The 14,109-nt window shown below is 37.6% G+C and overlaps 1 protein-coding gene across 2 annotated transcripts; it reads left to right on the top strand.

Annotated features, from left to right (window-relative positions):
- LOC110405920 (granulocyte-macrophage colony-stimulating factor receptor subunit alpha-like) lies at positions 2,160–13,151 on the top strand. 2 transcript variants are annotated; one of them, XM_021411758.1, is made up of 9 exons: positions 2,160–2,309; positions 7,155–7,284; positions 7,375–7,553; positions 8,133–8,275; positions 9,933–9,971; positions 10,539–10,677; positions 11,227–11,314; positions 11,890–11,971; positions 12,902–13,151. In XM_021411758.1, exons 2-9 carry the CDS (start codon positions 7,157–7,159, stop codon positions 12,965–12,967), a joined length of 864 nt encoding a protein of 287 aa, XP_021267433.1. In that variant the 5' UTR covers positions 2,160–2,309; positions 7,155–7,156; the 3' UTR covers positions 12,968–13,151. The 2 variants fall into 2 exon arrangements, with proteins under 2 accessions (XP_021267433.1, XP_021267441.1); XM_021411766.1 differs by lacking the exon at positions 2,160–2,309 and adding an exon at positions 5,774–5,810.

Genomic DNA, 14,109 nt, shown 5'->3' with positions numbered 1-14,109 from the left:
GGATTGCCCCAGCCCAGGCGCAGGACGTTGTACCTTGCCTTGTCAAAATGCATGTGGTTCACATAGGCCACCTCTCAAACCTGCCAGAGTCCCTCTAGCACTTGTCACTCACACCACTCAGCTTGATGTAGTCCACAGACTTGCTGAGGGTGCACTCAGTTCCACTGTCCACATCACTGACAAAGATGTTAAATAGCATCAGTCCCTATACAGACTTCTGAAAGACATGATCCATTGCTAGTATCCACCTGGATATTGCGCAGTTTACTGTTACTTGCGCAACACTTTCAGTGCAACTATCCAGCCAATTCCTTATCCATCATTAATGGTCCATCCATCAAATCCAGATCTCTCCAATTTTGAGACAAAGATGTTGAGTGGGACAGCATCAAATGCTCTACACAAGTCCTGGAAGATAACATCAGTCTTTCTTCCCCTGTTCATGAACACTGTAACCCCACTGCAGAATTCCACCAAATTTGTCAGGCGCAATTCGCCTTTAGTGAATCCATGATTGTTGTCACCCATCCCCTCTCAGTTTTCCATGTCTAAACATAGTTTCCAGGAGGATCTGTTCAGTGATCTTACCAGGCACAGAGGGGAGACTGACAGGCCTGTAGTTCTCCAGACCTTTTTATCTCTTTTAAATGTAGATCTTTTCCCTTTAAAAATGTACGTTGTGTTTCTTCTTTTCCAGCCACAGGGAACTTCACAAGACTGGCAGACATCCATATATGATGGATCTCATTGGGTCATGTGCACAATAGTTTCCTCAAATAGTCTCAAACATGATCTTCTCTGGCAGTGGGAAGTTCTTCATTCTCCCAGTCCTTTGGATTCTGTGAATTGGACAGTGTGACTAGAATATTTTCCAATTCACTCAACAGGGACAGTACAGCTTCTTTTATCTTCCTTTGTTGTTCTATGTGTTTTCATAAGTCCTTCTTGTTATTTTTTTTTCATCTCTAGCAAAGCTCAGGCCCAACTTTGCCTTGATGATCCCCTGGACCACATCCCTCTAATCTTTCCAGAATTTGTATCCCTGCCTCCACTGCCTATGCCTTTTGTTTTTGTGCCTTAGTTAGGCTAAGAGGTCTTGACTTACTTAGCCAAGCTTTCTCTCTGGTTCATTTGCCTGGCTTTTTGCATGTCAGGGTTGAGAGCTCTTATGCCCAAATTAAAAAGTCTTTAAAAATCTCCCAGCTCTCATTTTTCTTGTACCTCTAGGGACATTTTCCCATGAAATCCAAAGCACAAGTGCCCTACACAGTCAAAAATGTGCCTTTCAGGTACTACACAGTACATAGGAAGGCAGATGCTACGTTTCTTAGTTCACAGAAAGCTGCTTTTCTGGATAAATGTCTTCCAGGACCCAGGCACATTCTTCAGTCTCAAAATCAGTCAAAATTGCAAAAAGTCTTATGCTACTCATTTCAGAGCCTACTAACCCGGGCAGTTTCTTATCTCCATACGTGGACAGTGTGTGACAGCTCAGGTTTGTGCTCACATTACTGCATGCATTTAGAATGAGGACATTGCAGTTCAGGCAAGCGGTGCTCACACCTCCCAGGACCAGTGCACTAAGACAGACAGGTGCCATAGTGTTGCTTTCATACACTCAGGGCTTTTACATGCCAGAAGAAACTTTACCTTGACTGTCCATTGAATGTACCCAGAAAAAAGTGCGTACACATGAAGGACATTACCTTTGTCACATGGAAGATTGAAAAGTAGAAGTTATGGAAGCTGAAACCATTGGTTTGCTATGCTTCTGTAGGAACTGCCTTTGAGGTTGAATAGTGCAGAGCTGGAAACTGCTGTTACAAAGTCCACAGCATCAGGCATATTGCAGAGGTGACCCTCAGCAATAAGCAGAAAATAGTCGTGTGGCTTGAAACAATGGTGCTGACCTCTACCTGACCCAGAAATCTATCTCACATCTGCATCTGCCTCTGAGGCTGTGCTCTATACAGAAGCCCAGATGAAGCTCATATAACAGGAAAAAGAAGAAAATTATGTGAATGAAGTGGTGAAGAAGCTGTCACACCGTTTTTATTTTTGCCTCCCTAGAGCAGTACAGTGGCTGCTTTTGCCCATTGCCTTACGGAAGTGCGGTGTAAGGGAAATGAGTAAGACATAGATGGAGGCGGGATTTTTACACCCTCTTACATGAGGTTTAGAAGAACTTAGTAATGAAACAATACTGACAAAGCACACAAAAATATGCCACCGAGTTGTATTCACGGCTTCTGTTTATTCTGTGCCCCATTGCTATAACCGCCACAGGGAAACAGGTTTGTGAGGAGAAGGTATGTTTGCTTTTGACTTTATCTGTTGTATAGTTTTACCACAAAGAAGGTAGGCAAAGAAATACTGCTTTTTTGTCCTTTGTGTTTATTTTAATGTTTTTAAAATAGCTATTTGAGGGATGGATGGGTACGATCTGCAAAATGCATGCTTTTCTCTCCAAAGACAGATGTAGCCAAAATTTTGATGGCATATTAGCATATTTTTTTCTACAGTTTATGTATTATATAAAAATATTTAAAAATGAAGTGTAACCATATTTCCAGTATTACTGGGCTCATCCAAGTACGCTCTTGAAGAAAGCCCGGTCTGACAGGAAATGTTCAGACTTTTACATTCACAGAGCAAAATCACTGTAACAGAGTGAATTCCTTTTAGGAATACTGCATTTAAGCACCAGTTAAACTGAACTATTTAAGTCTTTTTTTCTCTTATTCCAGTGGTAATATTGAAGATTCCATATGTACAGAGATCTCTGAAAATGTCAAAAGAACACAGGCATAAATTGAATATGCCTAAAAGGCATAGCAAGGTATAAAGTTTAAAATTAAAAAGAAAAAAAAAAGACAAAAGAAAAAGCTTTTACTTTTTTTCAATAACAAATCTTCCTTTCCTTTGCTTATAAAAGTCATTGTAGTATCCAACAAGATAAGTTATGATAAGCTACATGGTCATATGTTACTTATAAACAGGAGGATATTGGACAGCTTTTTTCTCATCTAATCAGTCTGGATGAGAATAGACAATGTAGCAGAATTTCAACCTAGCTGATATTTCCAAATTTCTAAAATGAACATCTCCTGTAGACATGACAGGGCTGAGCATTTTCAGAGAAGAAATGGAAGGTGGCTTGTTCTGCAACAGGAAGCTTACCTGTAGACAATTTTCACAGAAAGTTTCTAAACAACAGTGCAGAATGGGTGCAGAATGGAAACAGCTTTGCATGGAAATACTTTATGTTTCCGTAAGGTTTTGGCCAATAATCTGCACAGCAATTGTGTGAGATGTAAAAGAAAGCTTTTCCCACCTCTGAGGAGAAAAAGTACTGTTCTTCTACTGTAATTGTTTTTCTAAAGAGAAGAAACATATAAGACCATAGGTATAAGAAAGAGGAGGAAAAGATAATTTCAAAAACAAATTCGCAATTTTCACAGAAAAAGATAGGAAGCATTTCTGTTCATTAGTTACATGTATGTTCCAGACAATGTAAGAGGCAGAATGAATTAAATCTCCTGTATTCAGGGCAGAAAAATTTGCTATATAGCCATACATCTGGGCTGATCACCCTGACTTACCTTTTCAGGCAGGAAACATAGTGAAGACTTCATTTATCTCATCCTAGACTAGGCTGAATAAACTGTGTCTTAAGTACTGTTTCTTTCCAGCCACTATAAAGGCAACACGGAATTACTGCCTCCCTTGAGCGCACATCCATACAGCACCTGTATGCAGTTAAGACAAATTGCACCCCACAACTGATGCCATCTTCAGAGTTATGTTAAAAGTTTAAAGTAATTTATTTTTATTCATTTCCAAAAACAAATCATGTTCTTTTAATTCTAAAATACATCACAAATTATCTGATCTACTGTGTCCAAGAGCTGAAAGTAGTTTATACATTTCCTATTCAAGAACTACTGAATAAAATGTAAAATTGGTCTTGGCCCAGTGGTGAGATCCAGTCCTTCCTTGCTAGTAATCCTGATTACCACAAAGAATGCAGAACCAAATTTTATTTTCTCTGATATTTTTTGCAGATAAAACTTTTTTTTTTTTTTTTTTTTTTTTTTTTTTTTTTTTTTTTTTAGTACAGCTCACAGGAAAGAATCATGGCATCATGGCTTTAACGAAATAATGATAAAGAAATGATGAATAAAGGGTTATTAAAAGAGGAATTGTAGAGCAAGAAACCAGTAAGACAATTTGGAAAGCTCTCAAGCATAAACTGGAGGGAGAAAAATCTCATTGAAATAATGGAAGATAGTGGGAGAAATATCTCAGTAAGACCTAGCTGTTATTAGAAATGAAGGCAAAACTGTAACACTGTAGTGAATAGGATAGACTCCAAAATAAACAGCTCCCTAAAGGAAAGGTAGTGAAAATTTTACGCACCATGGAAAGGTGAATAAAGAAGAAATTTAAAATAAATTCCCACAGAATTTGGAATGAAAATCCTATCCACAAAGGGAATAAAGTGTCTCACAAATAATTTTGCAGCTGATCATGGCTGTTTGTAGGTGTAGTAACATCGTGGCTGCAAAACACAGGATCATAAGTTTAAAGAACATTTGGGTGTTTCTGTATCCTTCTCTTAGTTATAAAAAGCTGAAGTTACAACTGAAGAGGGAAAGGAACTGGTTTCATTTGCCTTTTCTTTGACCACCATACCACAATGCCATCTTAGGAGTTCCCTTTACGCTATTTCTTATGCCCCCCGTCAACTGTTTGTAAGGCCAAACCTGAACCAGGTTGTTTTTGGATTTGACATCAGAATAACCCTTTTTCCTTTTGATTTGCAGCATCACTGAAGGCTTTACAAACCCTAAACCTCTAAGATTCTTGCACAGTGCAAGATCAGATCTTGCACAGCACAGATCATAATTAAGACTGCTGCACTTTTTGATGGGAAGAACACTTCCCTATTTCCAATCCAGAAGTATTTCCCTTTTGTAAATGGGGAAATGAATTGGATAGATTGATTGACCCTGGGTCATCAGGTGAATCTGTGAAATAACAGAGAAATGAGTAATGCTCTTAGTCATCTTAGTACTGTAGCATACTCACTGGACTCTAAAGAGCGGACTGTTATAAGCTTATATAAACACATATATAAGTCAGGTATAAGAAACTCAATACTGAATCCTTACATGCCTCTAGCAACTAGGTAACGTCAACATTTATTGTAGTAGTAGAAGTAGCTTAGCTCTTCTCTGGATCTTTGTTGCTAACCTACTGTCATCTCAGGTGAGCTGGTACCATTGCTAGTGGTAAGGGATGCAAAGCTAGATGGAAAAAAACAAGATGAAATAAAAACTTATGGGGTGGGAGAGTATTGGTGCTTTTGGTGATTATTTCTTCCGCTCAACACATTGTGAAATCCAGGAGCATTTGGACAATTTTTTTGTCTCTTGAATTATTCCTCTTTATTTTCAGACGCTTATAAATCTGATAGTTGCTACTCTTGGGACTCCACTGAAACACCTAACATTTCCCCAAGTGCATCCTGATTACCAGTGTGCTGAGTGTGAAAAGGATGTTTCCCTCGAGGTGTCGCGAGTGACGGGAAATTATTCATCTAGATCATAGAATCACCAAGGTTGGAAAAGACCTACAAGATGACCCAGTCCAACCGCCCACCTATCACCAATAGTTCTCACTAAACCATGTCCCTCAACACAACGTCTAAACATTCCTTGAACACCTCCAGGGTTGGTGACTCCACCACCTCCCTGGGCAGCCCATTCCAGCAGCTGACCACTCTTTTGGAGAAGATGTATTTGTAGGTAAGGCACATAACATTGTATTAGTTCTCCTAGATATAAGTCTTTGCCTCTGAAAACTTTGAGTCAGGTCACATTTATTAAGTTCCTATGCTCCTAGTATATTCAAATGAAATAAACTTTCTGTAATGAAGTTCCAAATACCTTCATACAGCTGGAGCTACCAAAAAAAAAAAATTAGGTACAAGAGTGCATTTAAACTCCTTTTTTTCTGGAGAAGAATTATTTTTTCATACATTACTGTTGAGGAGAGAAAAGGATTCAGAAGGAAGATACATCTTTCTGCATTAATAACGTGGGTATTATCAAGTTATGTGCAAACAAAATTCCACATGCACTTGAATCCAAAGTGTATCAATCTTGAATAGGTTAGCAATGGCTCTAAATTAAAGATCCAAAATATGCTATTCTCTCCTCAAAATCATGACAATTCTGTAGGGCCTAGCTTCAGAAAACAGACTTAGGGTTAGGTTGTATTCACCTAGTTTTAACACAGAAAAAAAAAAAAAAGTAGTGGACAGCTTATCATAAATTCTTAGTCCTTTGTAAGTGCACCCTCATAAGTTCAGAGCACTTAACACAAATTCAGGAGAGAAAACTTCCCTGCATCATAGTTGCAGAATTTATATTCCTCTGTAGACCTTTGATAAACTGAGGATCTAAGCAAAGGACACATCACAGAATCACAGAATCAGAGAATTGCAGAGGTTGGAAGAGACCTCAAGAGATCATCAAATCCAACCCTCCTGCTAAAGCAGGCACCCTACAATAGGTCACACAGGTAGACATCCAGCTGGGTCTTCAATATTTCCATAGAAGGAGATTCCACAACCTCTCTGGGCAGCCTGCTCCGTCACCCTCACCATACAGAAGTCCTTCCGCATGTTAGTACAGAACTTCCTCTGTTCAAGTTTAGGCCATTATTCCTTGTTCTATTGCTACACACCACCAAGAAGAGCCTGGCCTCATCCATTTGACTCCCACCTCCCTTTAGATATTTATAAACATTTATCAGATTCAACGTTTATAGATATCTAAAGGGAAGTGGGAGTCACATCAGTGACTGACTTTGTTAGTAGTCTCCACTATGTCATTGTGCCTGAACTGATTACATCATAGTCATATCTTCAGCATCTGTAACAATGGTAAACAGTCCTCAGACTCAACACAGATAAAATCATTGCTGTATTGAAGCGAATGTGCAATTGAAAGACCCAAACAGTATGCAGTTGTGTTTGCTAATCAGGTGCCTAGAAATCACTAAAGGAGCATGCAGAGTTCTACATGATTTAAGAAGTTACAGTCTTTCCACAGGGGGAACATGTGATATTCTTCCTATGTTTGCAGGCATGAATGTCACGGCCATTGAAAATTTTTTCTGTGTGATATATAATATTTCCTTCATGAACTGCACTTGGCATGTGGACAGGAACGCTTCAGGAGATACCCAGTATTTCTTGTACTGGAAGACCTCAAGGTAAGTAGGTCTTCTTGGCTTGGAAAATTTGAATTCTGGTCTGACACGCAACATTGTCAATATTAAACTGAAGAAATTTGTCATATAAAGGAAAGAAGATTTCCTCAGCTGCCAGAATTACATCAAAGATAATTGTGGAAGGCACACAGGATGTAGATTCCAAAATGTGACGATAGAAGGCAGTAGCAAAGCTTATTTCCTGGTGAATGAGTCTAGAAACGGACAAAATATTTTGCCCTACAGAAAGACAATTTATCTGTACGAAATTGGTAAGGACTATTATTTTTTTTTTTATTTTATTTCCAGCACTGTGTCAATAGAATGAGGTATTCAACCCTAGGAAAAAAATGAATGCAGAGACAACCTGAAATCATAGATTGGAGAATTTTGAACACTGTCATCACTTATACATTGTATGGAAGAACAAAGTTATCTTTTGGGATTAAGTTGCTATGGATGCCTGAGTGGGAATATCTAGATGTTGGGTTTATGTCATTATCTCATAATTCTGAATTCTGTTGATCCACAGAAATAAAAGATCCACAAAAGAACCAAGTGCCTTAAAACAGGGAGCAAAAACTGTAACAAAACAAAACAAATGCACAGATTATATTTCTGAATTCAGTAAAATATAGCAATGAGTTTGTTTTGTTTTGTTTTAGTTTAGCCTACCATTACTTCTGATACTCCAGACTCCTCAACTGAAGTGCTAAATCAGGAAGTCCTGCTTCTGAATATGGGGTGAATCTGGTAATTCTCATAAAGATGCAGTTTTTTAACAAGACAGAGTAAAGAGACATTGTATTCCTAAATGTATAATAATTTTATTTCTAATTGAATTATTTCAGAGAAGCTCACCCCTCCATTAAATGTCACTGTGAACTGTACAGGAGTTTCTCACAGTTGTGAAATTCAGTGGCAACCACCTCGTACAAGTCGTGTGCACATAGGTGACACTTGTTTCAAATATGAAATTGTCATAGAAAAGAAGGTAAGGAGAATTGATTATCACTCTTAACATTATTTTGCATGCCTGAGTCTCAACCCGCACTATCGTACAACGAATGTCCTGTTCTCTCCTTCTCTTCTTGAGTTGCCTCTCTGATTTTCTATGAAGTACCCTTGCATGTGAGCTGAGAACAGCTGCTACTCACAGACAGATACAGCCATTTGCAGGAATACTTTCAGTCCAATGTATGGCTGATCATTAAAGGAACTAGTCAAGGATCCTCCATACCAAGGGTGAACAGTTCTTCTAGCATAAACATAGAACATGACCTTCCTCACCACCACTGTCCACTCCTCCAAATGACACACTAGTTTGGCCTTCTTGAGTTTGCTTACGTATGGAATTTGACTGAATGAATAACAGTGAAAGTACTTCTGTTAAAGGATAAAGTTGGGCAATAACATGAATTAGATAGCAAATTCAGTGTGTAACTGGAATTCTTGGATTGTTGTGAATGCTCAAAACTGCCAGAAGGTTAAATTTCAATGTAGCTAGCAGGTTTAAGGACTGGAAATGTACGAGATTAAACTCATTTGCAGAGCACCAGAGGAAAAAAGTGTGATGTAAAGAAAAGTGCATGGCTTACACAGATAATGCTGACAGCATCACTTAGGACACTCATGGTACTGCCTGTGCAAAGTACTCCCTAGTTTTTTGTTGTTTGTTTCTTTGTTCTCTGTTTCTAGCTTTGCTGTTTACTGGAGCTGTGTAATTCTTTTGGAGGCAGTTTTTGTATAAACAAACATCTCTGCCAGATTGCACTAACCGCTTGACTGACCTTGAAGTTTGTATCTCATCCAATTCCAAGGTCTAGATAAAGTAAGTCTGCACCTTATATACAGTCAGGATTGTTGTGAATTGCACTGTAGATGTCACAAACATGTGTCAATGGGTAGCAATACGCATCAGTTCTCTGTGTTGTTCTTTTAAATGTGTGTGTTTTTGTCTTTGTTTTCTTTAAGTTCATTGTCCTTTCCTTTCAATGTCAAGCGGAAATAGCCAGAAATATTCTATCATGTTACTGGAACAGAAATAACCAGGTTTTCCAGATCTTAACTTGAAATTATTGTTATTTTACGTTTAATTAACTGCAACTACTTTGAAGATTTGGATGAAAAAGGACAGTAGTATGATATCCATCAAGAATATTGTCTGAAGTATTTGTGGAAATATTCATGAGTTCTTTGTTCCAAGAGCAAATAAATAAATAAAGAAGGAGACATAATGTAGCTGAATTAAATGATTAAGAATGCAAAAGTTACACAGACAGTTTTGATGGGAAAAAAAAAATTGTCACAGTTTACCAGTATTTTTCAAGATATTTTTTTAGTACAAGTAAGACATACATCTTTCACACATAGGGCATGTGAAAGGAGCTTCTTTTGTTATTGTTTTTCAGTTCTTTGATTCTCAGTTCTGCAATCACATTTAAAGGGTTCATTATTTCAGAGCACTGGTGATGAGGAAAAATGTTTCAGTGGGAGAACAGCTTAACTTCATGGTGTATAAAGAAAAGCATTTAAAATATGAAATGTACTCTTTTTCTTCCTAAAAAATCAACCATTTATAAAGCAGGACATCTTGTTATATAGTAAGAAAAGTAACAATCATAAAAATTGAAGTTCTTTGTTGCTGCTAGGCAGATCCTGAGGAAGGAATCAAAACCACATCTAAAATGGTAAGTCTTTGTTACTACGTTAATCTAAACTTTATGCTGGGTTGAAAAGCCACCTATATAAGAACATCCTGCAATCACATTGCTTTGGCTTCAGTCTACCAGTGTCTATATAGTATGTATGCTTACTATTGACAAATTTCCTCAATACAGTTTTAAATTGTTATGAAACATGGTACAAACAATACCTACATACATGGAACTTATTTCTATGCAAGTCACACATCCTCCTTCTTACAGCTCATTGTACTTCCTAGCAAATTCATGCATATGTATAAATATGGATCATAATTTCACATTATGTTTGGAGACACAAAATTTAGATAATTATGAAGAATTTTACTTCATTAATGGTCTCAGGATAGGGTTAAGATGAAGGAAACAGGAAAATACCACCTGAAAGATTAAGTCAGCATAAAGGAGGAAGAAAAATATCATTAATCTGTCCACAGGACTATGTAAAAATTTTTCTACTGTAACTCTTTACATTACTAAATGAAGCAGATACATATGTTAACAGCTGTATATCTAGTGAAGATAAAGCTCTCAGTCTAGCTGTTTTATATTTAGGAAAGGAACATCACAGGAAATTCCTATATATTTGACAGCTTCAGTGCAAAAAAAAGGTACAGCGTCAAACTCAGAGCTACTAACAATCACTGTTCAGTGAGCGAAAACTGGGGGGAGTGGAGTACACCCGTAGAGTTTGGTAAGAAAGAAAATCATTTTCTTGACATAATTTTATGTCAATTATTATTTGTGTGCCTCACTTATTACTTCACAGGTAGAAACACTTTTATACTTGCACATCTCTTCAATTTGCTAGGATGAAAAAGAGCAAAGAACTGGCACATCTCTCAATATGAGGGAGGCCTCCAACCATTCTGCTGTGACAGTGCTTCTTGCAAGAAGATAGCGGATAAAGCACATCTTTTTCAAGTCTCTGTTGCCAGCCATTTTCCTTCTGTTTTTACAGACTTCTCATTTCCCCTGTTGTTCTCTGTCACCTTGGACTTTGAAATAATATGTAGACCTCTGTTCTTCACAAAATGCTTGGTAAACTGTAGTTGCTGAAGACATACTGCCTGCCATTCCATTCCTTCACATATTACACATATACAATGAGAAGCTAGGCCAAGGAAGAAGCGATGGCATGATGCTGTGAAACACCATCATGCAAAAGAGAAGATGCTTCACATAGTTGTGCACTCTTTCCTATTTTGTGATACTAAACATTTTGATGATTATTGTCTTTCAGGAAGAGAACAACTTACATCTATTTCATCATATACATTACTTCTGATATCAGTGGTAGCAGCAAGTCTTGTACTTTTCCTCTGCATTGTGTAAGTCTTATTTCTTGTGCAAAACTTGTATTCTGCCTGTGAAATAACTCCTTTTTTCCCCAGCTGAAATGTTCTGATATCTTTTAAGCAGAAGAAACAGGGGGAAAGGTGATACTGAATTATAACAGGTATCATGACCTCCTCGCCATAGAGCTTCACATGGGCTCTATATTTCTGATTCCCTACATTTTTTACCTGATTGATCAATACAGCACAACTCCTTCCGACAGTGGTATAAGGTCTCAGATCAATTCCCCTTTGGTTCCTGCCCTTAGGCACTGCAGTGTAGATGGGCAGCAAGTAAACTCATTTCCTTGTTTTAAGGACATTTCTGTTTTAAAGGGTGAAGAAAAGCAAATTCCTATGACTCTTTAACAAGTCATAAAATAAATTGCTAAGATCCTAATTCTGAACAATGAACTGATGCCAATGTCTTTGACCCATGTAATTTTTAGTTACTTTTTCATTACTTCTGTCTCAGAGAAAGAAAGGCCTCAGTGTTATAATAATGGAGTACATTTTGATGAGTTTGCATACTGAGTCATTTATTCTCCACCTTTTTTTTATCCCCGTAGAACCATTTATTTGAAAACAGTACCTGCTACTGTACTACAACCAAAAGACCTATTCCATGATATCTCTCCAGTGAATTTCCAGGTATTTTTTCCTTCCATTTGTCTGATTTTTTTTTTGTAAAAGAGGATCCATTGCAGTCTCAAATGTATGATCTACCTGTCAGAGAAATGTATATAAGCACAGAATATTTTTCTTTCTTTTTCTTCTGTTGGGGTATTAAAAGAGGAGCTCCATATACAAATAATTCTGGTTCTCCTTTTCCATTCAAAGATATTTGATATTGGATAAATAAACAATTTCACCCAGCTCTCCATAGCCTAAGGTTCTCAGCACAACAATAATGTAGATCCAGACTGCTGGTAGCTATGGGGAGAGAGAGACAGAGAAATCTAGTTCTGGTCAAAAATACTTTTGTCATAGCAGAGGTTGAGATCACCTTAGTATTCAGCAATGCTGCTGAAAGAGGAGAATTTTCTAGCATATGGTAAGCAAGAAAGTACAGCAGAGCCATCAAGCCCAGAAGGAAGGCGTCGAGAGGAGAGCGGAAGCTGAGAGGTTCCGGTCTACTCAGGGAGCTTGAGAGACTCATGAGAACAAGGAAAATATTACAAATAAAAAAGGGAAAACTGCCAATCTGGAGAGCATTATGCAAAATTAGCTACAATTCAGATAGTATTTAAGTTGGCAGTGAACAAGTCTGGAAGCAAGAACATGCCTACAAGGACATACTGGAAGCCTCTATAAATTCTGCTTTCATTTCCTTAGTCACATGAACTTTCCCATGTTAGACCCACAGTGGCTTTTGAGTGTAAAAGTCCTTTGGTCCTTTCTGAGGCACTCATCATGAAGGAAAGATATATACTCATCTACTTCAGTCCTCTCACTGTAGAGTCCCACTATACCTTCTATATAATAAATAATAGCTTGAATAATAGAAGATTCAAAATTATAAACTAGTGACTAATCTCATGCATGAAATGTTAATGAAATATTTTATTTTTCTTTTAATAGACCGAGAATCAATTAATAAAGCATGAAACTGAAGAAATAATAACAATTATTGAAGAAGCGGCATAATGGCATGCAAGAGAAGAGTTTTCTTTTATCATGCAAATTATTATATATCTTGTTGGCAGTAACTTACAGGTTTTTCATATCCTCCCTCTTGTAAGCAGCATTGCCTGAGCAGACAAGTCTTCTGTAGCTTGTTGTTAAAAAATTTTGTATTATTTGCTTGCAAATAATAAATATTTTCTATAAATATTTGAGTTAGATACACCAACTACTGCAATACTCTAACTAGAAAGGAGATGTCAGAGTCATTAATACAGAGTCTAATCACACATTGCACTTCAGTAGATGAATCATTTAGGTTGGGAAAACCACAAGTTAGATGTCGTTTATAACCATGGGGCGGCCAGTGCCTTGCCTATGTCCCATCTTATGTCCCTCATGCCTGTATACCTCACTGCCATATCCTGTGTCTTCCCTTCCAAAAACTTTGGCAGTCATCCAAGCTTATACTGCAATGGTACCTTGATGGTAGCACACAAAGATAAATGTAAATCAAATAAGCTACAGACACCTGCTCAATAACCTGTTACTAGTAATGGAAATACTATATTAGTGAGCTACGCGTTTACAAGAGCTGAGCTACTTACACTTCTGTTATAAATGATCTGTTTTTCCTCATCTCAGCATTACTTGAAGTGCATCTCTCCAAAATAAATACTAAACATCTTCTATGCCTACTAAGCAATTCTGTTCCTGACTGGCTTTTCCAAAACCTTATCTGAATTTTCTAGAACAACTACTTCTAAAATTAATTTGATACTTTTTTTTCTGTGTTTCTACCAGGAAAAAGAAAAAGCAAGCAACCATACAAACAAACAAACAAAAACACAACCATAAAACAAACCCTTGCACACTGGAATCATAGAATCATAGAATTAGCTAGGTTGGAAAAGACCTACAAGATCATCCAGTCCAACCATCCACCTACCACCAATAACCCCACTAAACCATGTCTCTCAACGCTACATCTAAATGTTTCTTGAACACCTCCAGGGACGGTGACTCAACCACCTCCCTGGGCAGCCTATTCCAGCACCTGACCACTCTTTCAGAAAAGTAGTGTTTTCTAATGTCCAGCCTAAATCTCCCCTGGCACAACTTGAGGCCATTCCCCCTCATCCTGTCACCAGTTAGAAGAGAGAAGA

Source organism: Numida meleagris, chromosome 1 (genome assembly GCF_002078875.1).
Source record: "Numida meleagris isolate 19003 breed g44 Domestic line chromosome 1, NumMel1.0, whole genome shotgun sequence".
NCBI classification, from domain to species: domain Eukaryota; kingdom Metazoa; phylum Chordata; class Aves; order Galliformes; family Numididae; genus Numida; species Numida meleagris.
This window is presented reverse-complemented; position numbering and strand designations above follow the sequence as displayed.

Coding starts and splice junctions, on each gene's coding strand:
- LOC110405920 (XM_021411758.1), top strand. CDS start 7,157: ATGAATGTCACGGCCATTGAAAATTTTTTCTGTGTGATATATAATATT. Junction 7,285..7,374: donor TTGTACTGGAAGACCTCAAG/GTAAGTAGGTCT, acceptor TGTCATATAAAG/GAAAGAAGATTTCCTCAGCT. Junction 7,554..8,132: donor AATTTATCTGTACGAAATTG/GTAAGGACTATT, acceptor GAATTATTTCAG/AGAAGCTCACCCCTCCATTA.